Below are 18,353 nucleotides of genomic sequence, written 5' to 3'. Positions count from 1 at the left end.
CCCTGCGGCACACCTACCTTCACTTCTAGTGGTGCAGAATCTTAATTATCTACCGATACACATTGAGTTCTCCCAGTTAAATAATTTAAAAACCAATTTAATGTAGTATTACTAAAACCAATACACTGCAGATGTTGTAACAGGCGCCATGGTTAATAGAATCAAAAGCTTTAGGTAGGTCAATAAAGAGAACAGCACATGATTTCTTATTACCTAAAGCAGTAATGATGCCATTTATGACGGATGTAACAGCCGTTACTGTGCTGTGGCCTTGCCTAAATCCTGATTGTGTGGGAGTTAAAATATCATTATCTGATAAGTAATGTTTAATCTGTTCATTTACTAGGGATTCAAACACTTTAGCTGTTTCCCGCACACAAAGTAGGCGCTGTCTTTCTTCGAAGGCAATGAAGTCAAAAGAAAATCATGAAGCGTTGCAGCAGCTCACACGTGAAGCGCCACTATCTTGGTTGCTGCTGTCATCCAACATGGCGGACTTCCGGTTTGGAAAATAAGCATGACGTCGCTTGCACACAAAGTACTGGAAGCAGCGGTTAGTTTTGATGCTGTTTATTTAGAATTTATTTTATGTGTATTAAACATAGACTAGAATCCCCTGTAGTGCATTTACGGTATGACCTCGACAACAGGTTTTCTTCTTGGAGTTTCGTCAAATAAGCATGACAGAGAAGAGGTGCTTTTCCTGGCATCACTTCTGGAGAAAGAAACTCATTAGGAACATGAACGTCAGCTCAGTTTCTACCTGCCCTCCATGGCTCACTCAAAAAAAAAAAAATCTCCTTTTGGAAGCACTGACCTCATGAAGCCTGAAGGAAAATGAAAATATTCATGATGGCCAATGTAACCTCAGTAAGACTACGTCTCACCTTGCGTACTCCTCAAACACGCTGTTTTCCTCCTGTTCTACTGAGAATGAGCTCATGCATCCCTGAAAGCTGAAAAACAGTGGGAAAGTAACTCCGGACTTAAGGCTTTACTATTACAGCACGACTGTTATCCAGGTGGAGAGGGTCGTTTAGCACTCGTCCCCCGTTCTGTCTTCTGTGTTCCTGCTGCTCGCGCAGATTAAATAAACACTTACGGCAGAGTGAGCGATGTGATTGGGGTGTTTGGATAGGATGATCTTGTCTGTTTGAATCTGGGCTCAGAGCCTCACAAACCAGAGGCATGTCCAAGCAAAACACACTCAGACTGCCTCGTCACACTGCATTAACACTGCAGCATTACCGTGTGCCAGTAGTACAGTGCTGTACTGGACTGGGTGATGGGTGTTCCTGCTGAGTACTGCTTGGTCGGCATGTAACTATTCACCCAGTTCAGGATTCGATTTTACCACAATATTTTTGAAAAAAAAAATTAAATGAAAAGTTTTATTGCCAAAAAATGCAACATTTGATATTCCTATTCTTTTTTTTTTTCAACTTAAATGTTCTTATTGTTTCAAAAAAAAAACTTTCGTTTCATTTCTTAATCAATAGCACTGGGGAACAATTTGAAAAAAATTTCTGTTGAGTTAGATTTTTATACTGATTAAAACTAAAATTGGCATGCTGAGTCCAAAATTGCAGTCAGTTTTTTTTTTTTCGAGCACGTCAAGTTTTTTCTCCACAGCTTACCCTCCAGATAAGCAAAATTCCACTGTAGTAAGACCATTTGAAGGTTATGGAAGAACGTTATCAGGGTAGATGGGATGTACATATGATGGCTGACTATTGTTGGAGCATCAAACGCGATAGTCCTCAAGTTGAACACTCCAGAAAGAGCTATAGAGATCTTGCAGTCACGTGACCGGAAAGTACACAGCCGCCATCTTGTCGGTAAAAAACACAGCTGAATACTGCTGCACTCGTGTACAGAATGGATCAATTTCAACCGACGGACTACACGGCTCATTTTTCTAATGAACAGATAACTAGATATATGTCTAAAATAAACGATCTACAGATTAGTGACCCTTATGGCTTACCGGACGGAGTTTTCACGACCGTGTTAGTGGATATTGAACTGCCAGCGGAATACCCGGACGTGTATAATTACCTCATTAACTTTCCCTCGCTGTTCAGTGGTGAAGCACTGCGTGCTTATAAATCTCTGGACAGTTATCTTTACAGAAATTCAGGATTTGTCAGCGACTCAGATGTGGCATCTTGTAAACAAGAAAATAATAATCCTCATTGGATGGGTAAGTCACTTAAGTATTGAGTATAGCACTGACCAGCTGATTATAGAATAGAATAAGGTAATTCCAGCTGTAATTCCAAATCCTCCGTCTTGTTTACCATGGATCTGGCGTTGGAGAGGTAGAGGCTTAGCAGTGGAGATTTGAGTGGCTGTTTTCTGAGCTTAGTCAACAGGCCGGCTCTGCCTGCAGCCTCGCTTTTGCTTCCGCTCCCGGCGCCGCCTCCTTCGCTTTGCTTCCGATAACAATCCACGGAGACCCCGCTGGTCTTGCTATCTCGTCCGGAATGTTGTGCATGCAGTGGAAATCGCTACAAACCATCATTTTCTGCTGGAAACCAATGTCCAGTAAGTCCATACGGTTGTAGTGGATATTGAAGTCCGGTACAGATGAACAACATGCAAAAATACACACAAAAAACATAAAAAATGTGCACAGGTAGGGAGAGCTTGTAGCCGCAGCCGTTGTAGTAGAATTGTATATAGTAGGGTTTTCCAGAAGAAAAGGTAGAAGTAAAAGCAGAAGTAGAAGTAGAAGGCGGAAATATGGCATTTGACCGACAAGATGGCGTCTGTCACAATCTGGATCGGCTGTGACGTCACATGCAAGTGCTCCATAAACGTAAATTTTTACCTTAATTACTTGCACAGGCGGCACGGTGGTGTAGTGGTTAGCACGGTCACCTCACAACAAGAAGGTTCCGGGTTCGAACCCAGCAGCCAGCGACGACCTTTCTGTGCGGAGTTTGCATGTTCTCCCCGTGTCTGCGTGGGTTTCTTCCGGGCGCTCTGGTTTCCCTCACAAGCCAAAGACATGCAGTTAGGTTGACGTGGGGCGGCCTTGGGCTGAGGTGCCCTTGAGCAAGGTACCGAACCCCTGACTGCTCCCCAGGCGCTCTGGTGTGGCTGCCCACTGCTCTGGGTGTGTGCGTGTGTGTGTGTGTGTGTGTGTGTTCACTGCTTCAGATGGGTTAAATGCAGAGGATGAATTTCACTGTGCTTGAAGTGTGCATGTGGCGAATAAAGGGTTCTTCTTCTTCTTGCACACAATTATAATTACAGTAGCCATATCCTTTGTAAAAACATAAGTGTTAAATAAACATTGCAGACATGCCTGTTTCTTTCATATTTCATTGTATGTCAATATTTGTAAATTTTTTTTATAAAACAAGCACATCTGTTAAGTACAGTATTTTTCATATTTTTTAAGAAAACGGGGATCTTATAGTTCAAAAACTTGACGTGATAGAGAAAAACTGAGATCAGTTTTGGATTCCGCACCCAAAAATTAGTTAAAAACAGCTGTCAGACCTAACTCAACAAAAATTGTGTTCCCCAGTGTAGTTATTCTTTACCCACATTTGTAAAAGTTGGAGTAAACTATAATAGCCTGTTAACTAAAATATTCATTTTATTAAACATGAAAAACAATGGGCGGCACGGTGGTGTAGTGGTTAGCGCTGTCGCCTCACAGCAAGAAGGTCCGGGTTCGAGCCCCGGGGCCGGCGAGGGCCTTTCTGTGTGGAGTTTGCATGTTCTCCCCGTGGGTTTCCTCCGGGTGCTCCGGTTTCCCCCACAGTCCAAAGACATGCAGGTTAGGTTAACTGGTGACTCTAAATTGACCGTAGGTGTGAATGTGAGTGTGAATGGTTGTCTGTGTCTATGTGTCAGCCCTGTGATGACCTGGCGACTTGTCCAGGGTGTACCCCGCCTTTCGCCCGTAGTCAGCTGGGATAGGCTCCAGCTTGCCTGCGACCCTGTAGAAGGATAAAGCGGCTAGAGATAATGAGATGAGATGAGATGAAAAACAACCTCACAACAAATAGGCCTTTCCTTGATGAACCTTTATGAACATTTGTACTACCTTCATTTTTCCTTCTCTTTTCTTAAGCTTTCAGAAGTCTGTAAAAAGAGAGCCCGGATTTCTTGTTACATGGCATTTAGTAGACGCTAAATCCAGAGCGATGTACGACGAGTGCAAAAGTCAGGTACACGAAGTGCTGAACAGAAGTTCAAGAAAGCTCTAGTGCCAACTGAACAAGTGACAACAATACTTAGTGTAATATTGTGTTGAAGTATCAATACTCAAACAACCGAGGAAACAAACCAACCATATAAAGTACGACTAAATGGAGAACTAAAAACCGCTAACCCCAGGCTAGACTGTACACAGCCTGGGTTGGTCTAGACAGAAACGCAGTTACACAGAGGGCAGGAGAAAGGTGCAGCATGAAGAGGTGAGCCTTCGGTCTGCGCTTGAAGGTGGTCAGGAAGTCGGCAGTTCTGACCTCAATGGGAAGGTCATTCCACCAATGGGGAACCAGGACAGACCGCAGTCTTGAGGGGGCTGGGCAGGAGCGGAGAGGAGGAGGGGCCAAGCGACCAGTAGTAGCGGAGCGTAGGGATCTGGCTGGTGTGTAGGGGCGGATCAGACTCTGGAGGTACACTGGCCCTTAACCCCCTTGAGAGCCTGGTAAGCTAGTACCAGTGTCTTTAAATTTGATACGAGCTGCGATAGGTAGCCAATGCAGGTCGGCAAGCAGAGGGGTGACATGGGAAGGACGAGGGAGGTTGTAGACCAGGAGAGCTGCAGCATTCTGGATGAGCTGCAGGGGTCTGATGGCAGAAGCTGGAAGGCCAGCAAGGAGAGAGTTGCAGTAGTCCAAGCGGGACTGTTGTTAAGTCTGTTTGTGCATTCAATTGAACAACAGCTTTTTTCCCCATTTTAGATCTGTTTTTGTGCATTTTTTCATCCATTAGAACTGTGTTACTTCCGTCTACGGTGAAGTCACGTGCATTGTCGCTCTTGTACATTTATTGTGCCCTCTGTTGTCTAAACAATGTATTTACAGCAAGGAAAACTACGATTACGCAGTCTGATGATAATCATGATTCATTTTTCATTATTTCATCGATTCAAATTATCAATTTGTGTCAAGTTATTGTCGCAGAGTATATCAAATACGTTCTTACTGTCCAGATAATATTTGGTTTTGATTTGGGAGAGAATAAAAAACAAAAGAGCGCTTCCTGGAGTGACTTTATATTGGAAAAATATGCTAAATAATTATACATACAGGACACTTTTTCGATGGAATAAAAACGTGTTCTATTCCGTTCTAGCAGGTTTCATTCATTTGGTTTGATAGCATGCAATATCGTTAGCATATCGCTTATCCTACGTGTATTACGTCACTCTACCCAATGGAGAATGAGCGTTGAATATGGTTTATGACATTGCATGGTTGTCAAGACAACATGACGTCACACGTCGGAGACGTAAAACTTCCGTGCTAGCAAGCGACTGGGATAGTTTGGGACAAATATGGCTGCCAGGTTTGTTTCGTTAAATACGGAAGATTTTGAGAGAATTTTGAAAGAGAAAGACGTGTTGAACACCCGAAAGGAATGTGTATGTATAGTAGTAGTAGTAGTAATACTGGCTGGCATTTTTTTGTGGTCTATCAGATATATTCCATTCAGCTACTCGTCTTGGACTCGTTCAGTATCGTGCTGGCTGAATGGAATATATCTGATATACCACTCAAAGCGGCGGCACGGTGGTGTAGTGGTTAGCGCTGTCGCCTCACAGCAAGAAGGTCCGGGTTCGAGCCCCGTAGCCGGCGAGGGCCTTTCTGTGCGGAGTTTGCATGTTCTCCCCGTGTCCGCGTGGGTTTCCTCCGGGTGCTCCGGTTTCCCCCACAGTCCAGAGACATGCAGGTTAGGTTAACTGGTGACTCTAAATTGACCGTAGGTGTGAATGTGAGTGTGAATGGTTGTCTGTGTCTATGTGTCAGCCCTGTGATGACCTGGCGACTTGTCCAGGGTGTACCCCGCCTTTCGCCCGTAGTCAGCTGGGATAGGCTCCAGCTCGCCTGCGACCCTGTAGAACAGGATAAAGCGGCTAGAGATAATGAAATGAGATGAGTTTTGTATGGTGTAATCTCCATGCATAGTCTACTGATGTGATGGATTCAGATGGGACTAAAGTGCCAGAGGTACTCAAGGAATGATGAAATGTATAATAGAGCTTTTGAGGAAATGGTTACGTCGAGCTGGAAAAGGAACTCTACCTTTTATTTATTTTGAATATATTCAAAATATATATTCTGAATATATATTCTGGAGAAAAATCTACAGTTAATAACCCCTGCGTCCTTATTTCTCTCTCTCTCCCTCTCTCTCTCTTTTTGTTGTTCGTGCTTTAGTGTTGGCAGACAACCTGAAGTCAAACCCAGGCATCAAGTGGCAGTACTTCAGCTCCGAGGAGGGCATCTTCACTGTGTTCCCCGCTCACAAGTTTCACTGCAAAAGCACATACGAGCACAGGAGCAGGTGCAGAAATACACACACACGCACTCACTCACTCACGTGACCACAATGACTCGGTGAAACACTGAGACTACATGACCAATCAACAGATCGCCGTAAAAAGCCACCTCTGGAGAACATCTTGTCAGAAATATTTTGACTGTCAGGAGCCTTATATCGCTCTTGCACAGGCTTCCTTCAGCGTGGAACGCAGAGACCTGGTCTTTATTTGTTTTGCATTTAGGCCACTTAACTGAACGAAACCTAAGACAAATGCTCTCCATATGCTTGAATAATCACTTGGATCACATCACACTTTCCCTCCATAAAAACACTTTCCCCCTCATTTTGGGAGACTTTCCAAAATAATTGAATAGTGTTTCAGCTACATTGCCCAGATTAAGCACTATAGTTCAGTGAAAGTCAAAACCACACCAAGATGTGCTTGTTTTTCCCATTTCTTACATCCCAGAGTATTGTTCATTTAATCTGCTTAAAGCGTATTGTTCAGTGAGGACACTGAAATTAACAGCAAAGTGGTAAAGATACGTCTGGGAACAGTAAGTGTTTGTTTGTATGGTTAGCTCGAGGATCCCCGGTTCGATCCTGATCCTCGGCTTCCTTTTCATGTAGAGTTTCACATGTTCTCCCAGTGTCCTCATGGATTTCCGATAGGTTCTCAAGTTTCCTCCCGACTCCAAAAAAAGCACGCATTGGTGGCTATAAATTGCAACGAATGTGTGTGTTCACGGTGTCCAAATTTGGATTGGCGTCCAATTCCAGGGTGTATTCCTGCCCCACGCCCAGTGTTCCTGGGATTGGAACTACTATGGATCTACTATGACGTGAGCAGGATAAAGCGCTTGCTGAAGATTCATAAATAAATTATATACATATTTAAAGGTCCCATGGCATGGTGGTTTGTTGATGCTTTAAACGGGCTCGTGGAGGTTTCCGGATGTTATATCCGCAGCCTTTCTCGAAATGAACCCTCGGCACGTAAATATAGCCTCCTGGGAGAAAGCCCCATTTCAGCGCTTTTCCCAGTGCGTCGTTTTGCTAATGAGAAGCAGGAGGCGGGGAAGGGTAGAGGGTGGGGGCGGGCCATGGGGGGAGGGGGAGGGGCTTGACCAAGCTGCGCACACACATACTTGCTGCTATCAGCGCCTGTAGCCACGCTGCTAAGACAAAACCCCGTTCTCCCTCGGACTCCTTTCGTAAACTCAACATGAAACAGAGAACAGAGAGTGAGAGTGTTCGGAGTGGTAGTTTACGAACGTATAATACCCTAAGCTTGAACACGCACTCCATAACCAAAGAGGATAGAAGCAGCAACTACAGCAACATATCGCTTATCCAACAGAAGACATGCATTGCGGAGCAATAGTCAAACATAAGCTCATAAGTTACAGTCAATTTCCAGACTAAACTCAGTTTAACAGAGCATGCTGCATGCTCTTGAGTTTTGTAGCACAGAGTACCTGGCTAACTGCAGGAAGCGGTTAGCTGCACAGCTAATGTAGCCATTGCTAGGCTAAAGCACCGATTTTAAAACACGGCAAAACGACTTAACAGTTATACACTTACTTGTTCGGTGTTTGTGGCTGATGCGGCAGGGATGCTTGGTACGGACCCAGGCTTCAGTGACAGTTGATGTGCAAAACCTGCCCTGTACTGTCCCAAGTTGTGGAAACATTCCTCAGGAAAATGCTTCCGACAAACATACACCGTCTTAGGTAGACTCGACGGCGTATTATTGGAGTAAATAAAATTAAGCCACTGCGTCTTCAGGGGCTGTCCCGTCGGCAGTAAAAACGGACTCCTTTCTGTGTTGTCACATCAATGTACAGCGCAATTTCCATGTTTCGCTCGCTTAGGTGATGCCATGTTGTTGTGTCCTCTATGGTCTCCTCACTACAACTGGGCGGGGCAATCCATACAGTGGGTGGGAATCCAGAGGGGGGGCGTGGGGATCATCTCCCTTGCTGACGTAGTAAAGGGAAGAGTTTATCAACGCGCCGTTTTGACGCGCCATTCTCAAATGTTGGGCATAGTTTGGTTTACACATTATGAAATTTCTAGCCACTGGGGTGACTTAAGAAGGTCAGAGGAACTCATTTTAACGTTAAAAAAACTCAGAAAGTGAAAATTTCATGCCATGGGACCTTTAAGTTATTCCACAAAATCAAGTCGTACATTCGCTGATAGCCTACGAGACACGTAACGCTGAGTTGGCTATAAGCTATGCATGATGAGATTGACTGGAGTAACCGTTTTAGTCTATCCACATTCACTGGATTTTGAGAAACGGAACATTTTTATTTTCTTTTTTTGCAAATTCGATAAATAAAAACTTTATACAAAACGTCTGACAAAATAATTTCCGCTTAGAATGTAAACAAACTGGTTGAAATGACAGTAACAATTTGTGAAAAATGCAATAATAGTAATAATTCTTGAAAAATAAAAAAAAAGATATGTTCTTACCATCAAATAGGTTTATTCCATATTTTGTTGCTTTTTTTGGGGGGGGTTTCTTCTTTAGGGTTTATTGGCGGTTGGCAAACCAACTTAAAGGTGCATTACCGCCACCAACTGGGCTGGAGTATGGAACAGGCGATATTAAAGTGCATATCACGGGTAAATTCAGGAGCAAGATCAGTGTAATTCTCCTATTTTATATTAAACTTTGGTCAAATATCTGTCACATTTTGCATTTTGTGCAATTTTTTTTACCTTGCGCAATGCCAGAAAAATTCAGTTGAAATCAAGCCATTTGAGGCGAATTGGTCCACCTCGGAAAAAACTTTGCATTTGGATTTCCCGGCAAACATTGATTTTCGTGACGTCACGTGCGGGACGCCTCCCTCTGAATCCTACGTCAGCGCTGGTTTGTTTATGAGAAAACGACCTGGTGGTTTTCTGCAAATTTCTTCAACGTTATCACGTAATTATTAAAATGGTTAACAGATGTATCGTAGGAGGGTGTAGCAACACCAATCTTGATGGGATTAGTACTCATCGTTTCCCAAAAGACCGGACAACGAGAGAGAAATGGGAGCGATTGGTCTACACAGGCTGTGCACTGAAACCGTGCAAAGCTTGCACAGCCTGCTGGCGCTTCCACAGGTGACGTCACGAATCTGGCTCCAGACTCCCTTGGGATTTTTCCAGACTCGTGTTATTTTATTTTTTTCTGCTGTAGACAGATGGCCTTGTGCAAAATTACCCTTCTGGATGAGTGTGTAAAGGGACATACTTTCATATAAAAAAAAAAAAACGAAATTGGTCCAGGATATGCACTTTAAGGGGGGGAAACCTATTCTTTTAGCTATTTCTGTTTCTTTTAAATACTTGATAATTTTTAGGGTTTTGTTTTTGAGCAGAGTTTTTATTTCATCCTCGGTTGGTTCAGCAACACGCTCCGCCATTTTGTTTTTCTCTACTCACAGTATATGAGCTGATTGCCTTGTAGTAGAGTAGCCAATCAGAGTGTGCGATTGCTCATATCCAGTGAATGTGGAATATTACTTGTATATGTCCTTGCTGTATACGCCATCTTCTGAAATGTTTTTTTTTTTAGATATGTATAGGCCAATCAGCTACAGAAACAAACAGTGTATCGCAAAGAATAACGCAGCAAGGCAAAGCTATCAGTGTCTTAATCTGTTATGACTACAGACTGCGGCTACGTTTACATTACGTCGAATCAGCGGATCATCAGATTAACGTTCTTAAAATGATTCGTGTTTACACTAAAACCGTTAGCCGTGCACACAGCAACGCCAATACGCGGATACGCTAATCACATGACTTTAGACGGCGCGTAACATGATTCCAGTGCATTTCAGACGGCGCGTAACATGATCCCAGTGCAAGGGCATGCGCAAGGCTCACCACTTGCAAGTAGAAGGATGGCAAGCCGCGCAAGGCTCACCACTTGCAAGTAGAAGGATGGCAAGCCTAATACACGGATACGCTCGGCTCCGCAGGCATCCTGCGCTCCAAATCACTCCGCCCTGAACAGCGAGTGCCCTCTGGAGGGTGCCCACTCCGGCCCTGCGCAGCTCACAGAGCGCGCGAGTGAAGTGAACAAGCCACGATTCGGGACTGAGCCGCTGTGTGTGAGATCCCAGCGCATATCACTTACTACTTGCAAGTGGAAGGATGGCAAGCCTAAAGACAATCATAACTACACAATGGGCAGTATTTGCATCAGTATTTGCAGTATTTTCATACTTTTATACTCTTTAATGAAAGGTGATACAAGGCGGAAGTCCGCACCGTTTTTCAGCAGTCGCGTCACATGACCAACGCCAGCGAATCAGGAAGGTGGATGTCACAGTGACGTTGTCCAATGAGACGCCAGCTAGAGCTCAGCACAGCGTATTCGCGTATTCTGAATGTTTACACAGCACCGGAGCTGACACGATCTGGATTGAATACGTGGACGCTGGCGGATTCCCGTTTCCCGGCGTTTCCAGGGGGTTTAATGTAAACAGACAGTGCATCCGCGAAGAAAACGAGACAGATACGGTCTAATGTAAACGTAGCCTGCGTGAGTTCATGATGGGTTCAGCACTAACTTTAACAATGTCAGGCAAGTTCAGGGTTCTCACACCAGAGGCAGGTGAAAGTCAAGAAACTCGATCAATACTTCAGACTAGATTGATGCACAAACGCGTTATTTAAAAAAGAGTTTCGTCATCATTCTGCGCAAAAGAAATCTTCTGAGTAAATGGCGTGGTTCACTGGGACAAGAGAAAGATGGAAAGTGAGTCACACAGACCTGGGGCTGTGGCAGGATGGAAAATGAGTCACCTTGAATTCACAGCAATATTACAGCATATAGAAAGTTGAGTGAGAAGTCTGTGGCTCAGACAGCCCAAACACAATCATGTCCACATGAACACACTTTTTAAAAAAAATAAATAAACGTGACCAAAAAAAGTGTCATTAGGTTGACGATGTACAAGAAATACCATTTTTGTTTTATTAAAAACATTTTTGGTTTCTTTAAGATCCTTCGGTTTGATAATTCTTTAATTAGTTTTGAAACGAAATCATTTTCCACCAGTTTTTCTGGTGCCTTTTTTTTTTCTTATATACAATACGGTACTGTGCAAAAGTCTTCGGCACCCTTTTTTTTTCCATATAAACTGTTATAGATTTCTATTTGATGACTTCTACGTTGGGCGGCACGGTGGTGTAGTGGTTAGCGCTGTCGCCTCACAGCAAGAAGGTCCGGGTTCGAGCCCCGTGGCCGGCGAGGGCCTTTCTGTGCGGAGTTTGCATGTTCTCCCCGTGTCCGCGTGGGTTTCCTCCGGGTGCTCCGGTTTCCCCCACAGTCCAAAGACATGCAGGTTAGGTTAACTGGTGACTCTGAATTGACCGTAGGTGTGAACGTGAGTGTGAATGGTTGTCTGTGTCTATGTGTCAGCCCTGTGATGACCTGGCGACTTGTCCAGGGTGTACCCCGCCTTTCGCCCGTAGTCAGCTGGGATAGGGTCGCAGGCAAGCTGGAGCCTGTAGAACAGGATAAAGCGGCTAGAGATGATAATGAGATGAGATGAGACTTCTACGTTTTCGAATCAGTACAAAAACATTTTAGAGTCCAAACGTTCGTTTTCCAGCACAAAATTAAATGTTACAGGAAAACAGTTTGTATCTGAGCAGCGTATTCCATAAAAGAGCACTTTTCAGATTAAAAAAGAAAACATAATGAAGGCTGCTGGGTTTTGGTGCAAAATGAAGACGCGAGTGTGAGAGTCAAAGTGTCCAGAAGAACTGTGGCTGGTTCTGTAAGATGCTCAGTAAAACCTACAGCTCATTTCTGCATAAAACTGCACTCACTGGACCTCAGACTACTATTTTTTTTTTTTTTTAAAGCACACGGTCGTCTCACACCAAATACTGACTGTTTCATTTATCATGGCTTCCTGCTGTTTCTAGTATTTTTTTTATTTTTTTTATTTTAATGTTGAAGCATTTCATTTCATTGTTTTTAAGCTATTTTTGGTCGACAGCATTTCTTTGCATGTGCCTAAGACTTTTGCACAGTACTGTGTGTGTGTGTATATGAGTGCACATATTCAGGACTAAAAGCAAAGCAGTTATTCATTTTTATAGACAATAACAGGCTTGAGGTTCAGCAGTAAACACTCTGAAAGCATCTTTGTAAAAAATCAGCCTTTCAGTAACATATTTTGTCATCCAGAAATGTCTCAGCAGCAGTTTAACATTTTTTTTTTTTAATGTCTTACAGATTTTCAGTCCCATGTAATACACAGGGAAAAAATGCAAGTGTGGTGTCCAGCGGGTCCACTAGGGTTTGCTGTCTTTTGATTCTTAGGAAGTTGTAAAGTTTATTCCATGGTTTAATGGACTGCGTATTTATTGGATATACAGAGTTTCCCTCAGTCAAGGGCCCAAGAAATGATCTGTAGGAAGCATGGGATTTTTACGCTTTTCTAATATTTCATCTGTCGTCTTCTCTCTTTCCTGCTCATTCTTTTCCTGTTCTGTTTTAGGAGTGCATTCTGTTGTCTGAATGAATGAATGAATGAGTGGTCTTTGGGCACTTGTATGCAAACACACTTTAATGCATACTCATGCAAACACATCCGACATGCCTACGTTGTACAGACACTTTTGCTGAACGCTGGGGAGCGATCCCGAGAACAGATCTCAATTCCTTTTGAAAACGGTGCTCTGGGGATCGCATCAGGTGTGGAAGCTATTCATGATTGGTTCTTGAATGGTAACTCGCCATGTTACAGTGGGGCAAAAAAGTATTTAGTCAGCCACCAATTGTGCAAGTTCTCCCACTTAAAAAGATGAGAGAGGCCTGTAATTTTCATCATAGGTATACCTCAACTATGAGAGACAGAATGGGGGGAAAGAATCCAGGAAATCACATTGTCGGATTTTTAAAGAATTTATTTGCAAATTATGGTGGAAAATAAGTATTTGGTCAATAACAAAAGTTCATCTCAATACTTTGTTATATACCCTTTGTTGGCAGTGACAGAGGTCAAACGTTTTCTGCAAGTCTTCACAAGGTTTTCACACACTGTTGCTGGTATTTTGGCCCATTCCTCCATGCAGATCTCCTCTAGAGCAGTGATGTTTTGGGGCTGTCACTGGGCAACACGGATTTTCAACTCCCTCCAAAGATTTTCTATGGGGTTGAGATCTGGAGACTGGCTAGGCCACTCCAGGACCTTGAAATGCTTCTTACGAAGCCACTCCTTCGTTGCCCGGGCGGTGTGTTTGGGATCATTGTCATGCTGAAAGACCCAGCCACGTTTCATCTTCAATGCCCTTGCTGATGGAAGGAGGTTTTCACTCAAAATCTCACGATACATGGCCCCATTCATTCTTTCCTTTACATGGATCAGTCGTCCTGGTCCCTTTGCAGAAAAACAGCCCCAAAGCATGATGTTTCCACCCCCATGCTTCACAGTAGGTATGGTGTTCTTTGGATGCAACTCAGCATTCTTTCTCCTCCAAACACGACAAGTTGAGTTTTTACCAAAAAGTTCTATTTTGGTTTCATCTGACCACATGACATTCTCCCAATCCTCTTCTGGATCATCCAAATGCTCTCTAGCAAACTTCAGACGGGCCTGGACATGTACTGGCTTAAGCAGGGGGACACGTCTGGCACTGCAGGATTTGAGTCCCTGGCGGCGTAGTGTGTTACTGATGGTAGCCTTTGTTACTTTGGTCCCAGCTCTCTGCAGGTCATTCACTAGGTCCCCCCGTGTGGTTCTGGGATTTTTGCTCACCGTTCTTGTGATCATTTTGACCCCACGGGGTGAGATCTTGCGTGGAGCCCCAGATCGAGGGAGATTATCAGTGGTCTTGTATGTCTTCCATTTTCTAATAATTGCTCCCACAGTTGATTTCTTCACACCAAGCTGCTTACCTATTGCAGATTCAGTCTTCCCAGCCTGGTGCAGGTCTACAATTTTGTTTCTGGTGTCCTTTGACAGCTCTTTGGTCTTGGCCATAGTGGAGTTTGGAGTGTGACTGTTTGAGGTTGTGGACAGGTGTCTTTTATACTGATAACGAGTTCAAACAGGTGCCATTAATCCAGGTAACAAGTGGAGGACAGAGGAGCCTCTTAAAGAAGTTGTTACAGGTCTGTGAGAGCCAGAAATCTTGCTTGTTTGTAGGTGACCAAATACTTATTTTACCGAGGAATTTACCAATTAATTCATTAAAAATCCTACAATGTGATTTCCTGGATTCTTTCCCCCCATTCTGTCTCTCATAGTTGAAGTGTACCTATGATGAAAATTACAGGCCTCTCTCATCTTTTTAAGTGGGAGAACTTGCACAATTGGTGGCTGACTAAATACTTTTTTGCCCCACTGTACTTCCTGTTTCTGGGATGCAGAGGAAAGTGGTGGACACAGAATGCCTGATTGATGTGTATATAAAACTAGACTAGAGGTATTTCTGCATGTTATCCAGAAAGCACTGTTCTTTGCTGCTAGTGCCAGAACAAGAAGAAGCCGCCTTTATTTATCCCACATCAGTGTTGTAGTCGAGTCACTAAACCTCGAATGCCCAGTGTTCAAGTCCAAGTCATTAAAAAACATTTCGAGTCGAGTCCACTGTTGATCCGAGTCGAATCCGAGAGCAAGACTCTAACCGCACCGTTTGACGGTGGCTGTTTCAGCGCCATTAACATTAGTTTGTTCCTGAACGTGACGTATGAACAGGTGAATGTGCTTCTCTTTATCAGGGAGTGTGAAGTATTGTCAGAGATAGTTGGGAGACGGATGGAAGTGCAGAAGGTGTGTTTATTAATACAAGTTAAGACGGTAAACAAGCCAGAATGGCAGGCAAAATCGTAAAACAGTGAAACAGGCGATAGGTCGAGCGACGCACAAACAGGCTATCATAGACTCGGCAGAATCAAAGACGAGAAACAGGAAATCAGGGAACAGGAAACCAAACAAGGAAATAAGGCTCGGTAATGTGTCAGCAACGCAACTCAATACTTCGCAAAGTAAGTGTTTTTTCACAGTTTTTATATAGGCGCACTGATTGCGCCTTAATCCTGTGCAGGTGCGAGTCGTTTACAGCGTGCGCGATATTAAGAATTTATTTCTTAATTAACATGTTATTCAATTACGTTTTCGGTTTTAGTAGCCTTATATCGTGACTCGTATTGGCAACTAATTGCAATTAAATATTATACTCATCGGCCTATTCGGTTTTTAGCCGTGTTGAATTGAGTTCGTTTGGTCCACGGCAGGCGTCGCTTATCCGCGCGATCTTCACGAGACTTGTGCGAGACTTCGAAACGTGAAGTGTCAGCCAGGTGTCAGTGCCGCCATTTTGAAAACTGTTTTCCAAACGAAATATTGCACAAAAACGAGTTTAAATGACGATTACTGCCTACTTTTTTCAAACTTTCCTGATTTGCTATCAAAACAAACAAAACTTCCGGCTTGATCGCGTCAGCATTCAAAAGAGGGCGCGCGCGTCTTTTGACAACGTCGGCAGATGTCGGTCACTTTGATTTTCGCTGTACGTTTTACTTCCATCCTACGATGTCTCGCACAGGTCTCAACGAATCTCGTTTATGGCCATCGCTTTGACATATGGACATATATTACATAGCATATTTCAAACACTCATAACTTGCTATAGCAGTGACAAAATATCTCTCAAAAATGCATTCCTATATTTAATCAAATGAGATAAATAGAATTTTGATCATAAAAAATTTTGCTTTCAGTTCTCCTTTAAGAATTATTCAGTAACATGAAACAACTCATATGTAGAGAACTTCGCTAAAAGGAACCAGAGGTCTCGGAGGTTCTTACTGCCTCTGGTTTGCTCATTCGGGATCTAGGTCAGGATTTCTGTAAATCTGCTTCATGACAAAGTTTATAGAAATAAAATATAATTGAATTGTAAAAACAGTACACAGAGGATAGCTGGAGGTAAAGACGAGAGCATGAGTGTTCCACTCCGTTCCAGTCCAGATTAGGTTTTTTAGTGGTTCCTTTCTTTCTCTCATTCTTTCTTTTTTACTTCTGAAACCTCAGCGACCAAAAGGACTTTTCTGAATGCCCTGAAATTCCCTTTGGCTGTATGAAGGTTTGAAATGTGATTGTGTGTGTGTTTTGTTTTTTTTGTTTTTTTTGTCAGGCCTGTGTATGTGTCTGCGGTGAGGCCGCAGTCGAAGCATGTGGTGGTGCTCATTGATCACGGCGCGTCCGTCAGTGAGACACAGCTCCAGATCGCCCGTGACGCCGCTCTCGTCATCCTCAACTCCATTGACGAACATGATAAAGTGAGAATAATCATCCACACACAGCTAGAAATATCCAGAACACGGTTCACATGTGTTGTCTTTGTAAGAGCAGAATAGTTCAGATGTTAATAATGGCGTTACAGTACGAATATCCATGAAATTGCAATTTGGACACTGGAATACGAATACTTTATTGTCCACAATGTGGAAATTTGTCTTCAGTTTCACCACAGACATTTAAACAATTAAACATGAAACTCACAATACACAAATCAAGCATTCAAGCACTGCATTTTGTAAAAACAGAAGAAGAGAAAACTAAGTTATTATAAAAAATACATTAGCACGCAAAAGAGTGTTTAAAGGACCCATGGCATGGTGGTTTGTTGATGCTTTAAACGGGCTCGTGGAGGTTTCCGGATGTTATATCCGCAGCCTTTCTCGAAATGAACCCTCGGCACGTAGATATAGCTTCCTGGGAGAAAGCCCCATTTCAGCGCTTTTCCCAGTGCATCGTTTTGCTAATGAGAAGCAGGAGGCGGGGAAGGGTAGAGGGTGGGGGCGGGCCATGGGGGGAGGGGGAGGGGCTTGACCAAGCTGCGCACACACATACTCGCTGCTATCAGCGCCTGTAGCCACGCTGCTAAGACAAAACCCCGTTCTCCCTCGGACTCCTTTCGTAAACTCAATGTGACACAGAGAACAGAGAGTGAGAGTGTTCAGAGTGGTAGTTTACGAACGTATAATACCCTAGGCTTGAACACGCACTCCATAACCAAAGAGGATAGAAGCAGCAACTACAGCAACATATCGCTTATCCAACAGAAGACATGCATTGCGGAGCAATAGTCAAACATAAGCTCATAAGTTACAGTCAATTTCCAGACTAAACTCAGTTTAACAGAGCATGGTGCATGCTTTTTGGTTTTGTAGCGCAGAGTACCTGGCTAACTGCAGGAAGCGGTTAGCTGCACAGCTAATGTAGCCATTGCTAGGCTAACGCACCAATTTTAAAACACGGCAAAACGACTTAACAGTTACACACTTACTTGTTCGGTGTTTGTGGCTGATGCGGCAGGGATGCTTGGTACGGACCCAGGCTTCAGTGACAGCTGATGTGCAAAACCTGCCCTGTACTGTCCCAAGTTGTGGAAACATTCCTCAGGAAAATGCTTCCGACAAACATACACCGTCTTAGGTAGACTCGACGGCGTATTATTGGAGTAAATAAAATTTAAGCCACTGCGTCTTCAGGGGCTCTCCCGTCGGCAGTAAAAACAGACTCTTTTCTGTGTTGTCACATCAATGTACAGCGCAATTTCCATGTTTCGCTCGCTTAGGTGACGCCATGTTGTTGTGTCCTCTATGGTCTCCTCACTACAACTGGGTGGGCAATCCATACAGTGGGTGGGAATCCAGAGGGGGGGCGTGGGGATCATCTCCCTTGCTGACGTAGTAAAGGGAAGAGCTTATCAACGCGCCGTTTTGACGCGCCATTCTCAAATGTTGGGCATAGTTTGGTTTACACATTATGAAATTTCTCGCCACTGGGGTGACTTAAGAA

At 43.6% G+C, this 18,353-nt stretch overlaps 1 protein-coding gene across 2 annotated transcripts in view; it reads left to right on the top strand.

The window, feature by feature from the left end:
• cachd1 (cache domain containing 1) overlaps positions 1-18,353 on the top strand; it is a 303,436-nt gene that overhangs the window by 212,536 nt on the left and 72,547 nt on the right. For both annotated transcript variants that reach the window (XM_060919931.1, XM_060919930.1), the window contains 2 exons: positions 6,408-6,534; positions 16,684-16,828. In XM_060919931.1, the coding sequence (XP_060775914.1) occupies positions 6,408-6,534; positions 16,684-16,828 (272 nt within the window). The remainder of the gene's footprint in view (positions 1-6,407; positions 6,535-16,683; positions 16,829-18,353) is intronic.

Source organism: Neoarius graeffei, chromosome 4 (assembly GCF_027579695.1).
Source record: "Neoarius graeffei isolate fNeoGra1 chromosome 4, fNeoGra1.pri, whole genome shotgun sequence".
NCBI lineage: Eukaryota > Metazoa > Chordata > Actinopteri > Siluriformes > Ariidae > Neoarius > Neoarius graeffei.
This window is presented reverse-complemented; position numbering and strand designations above follow the sequence as displayed.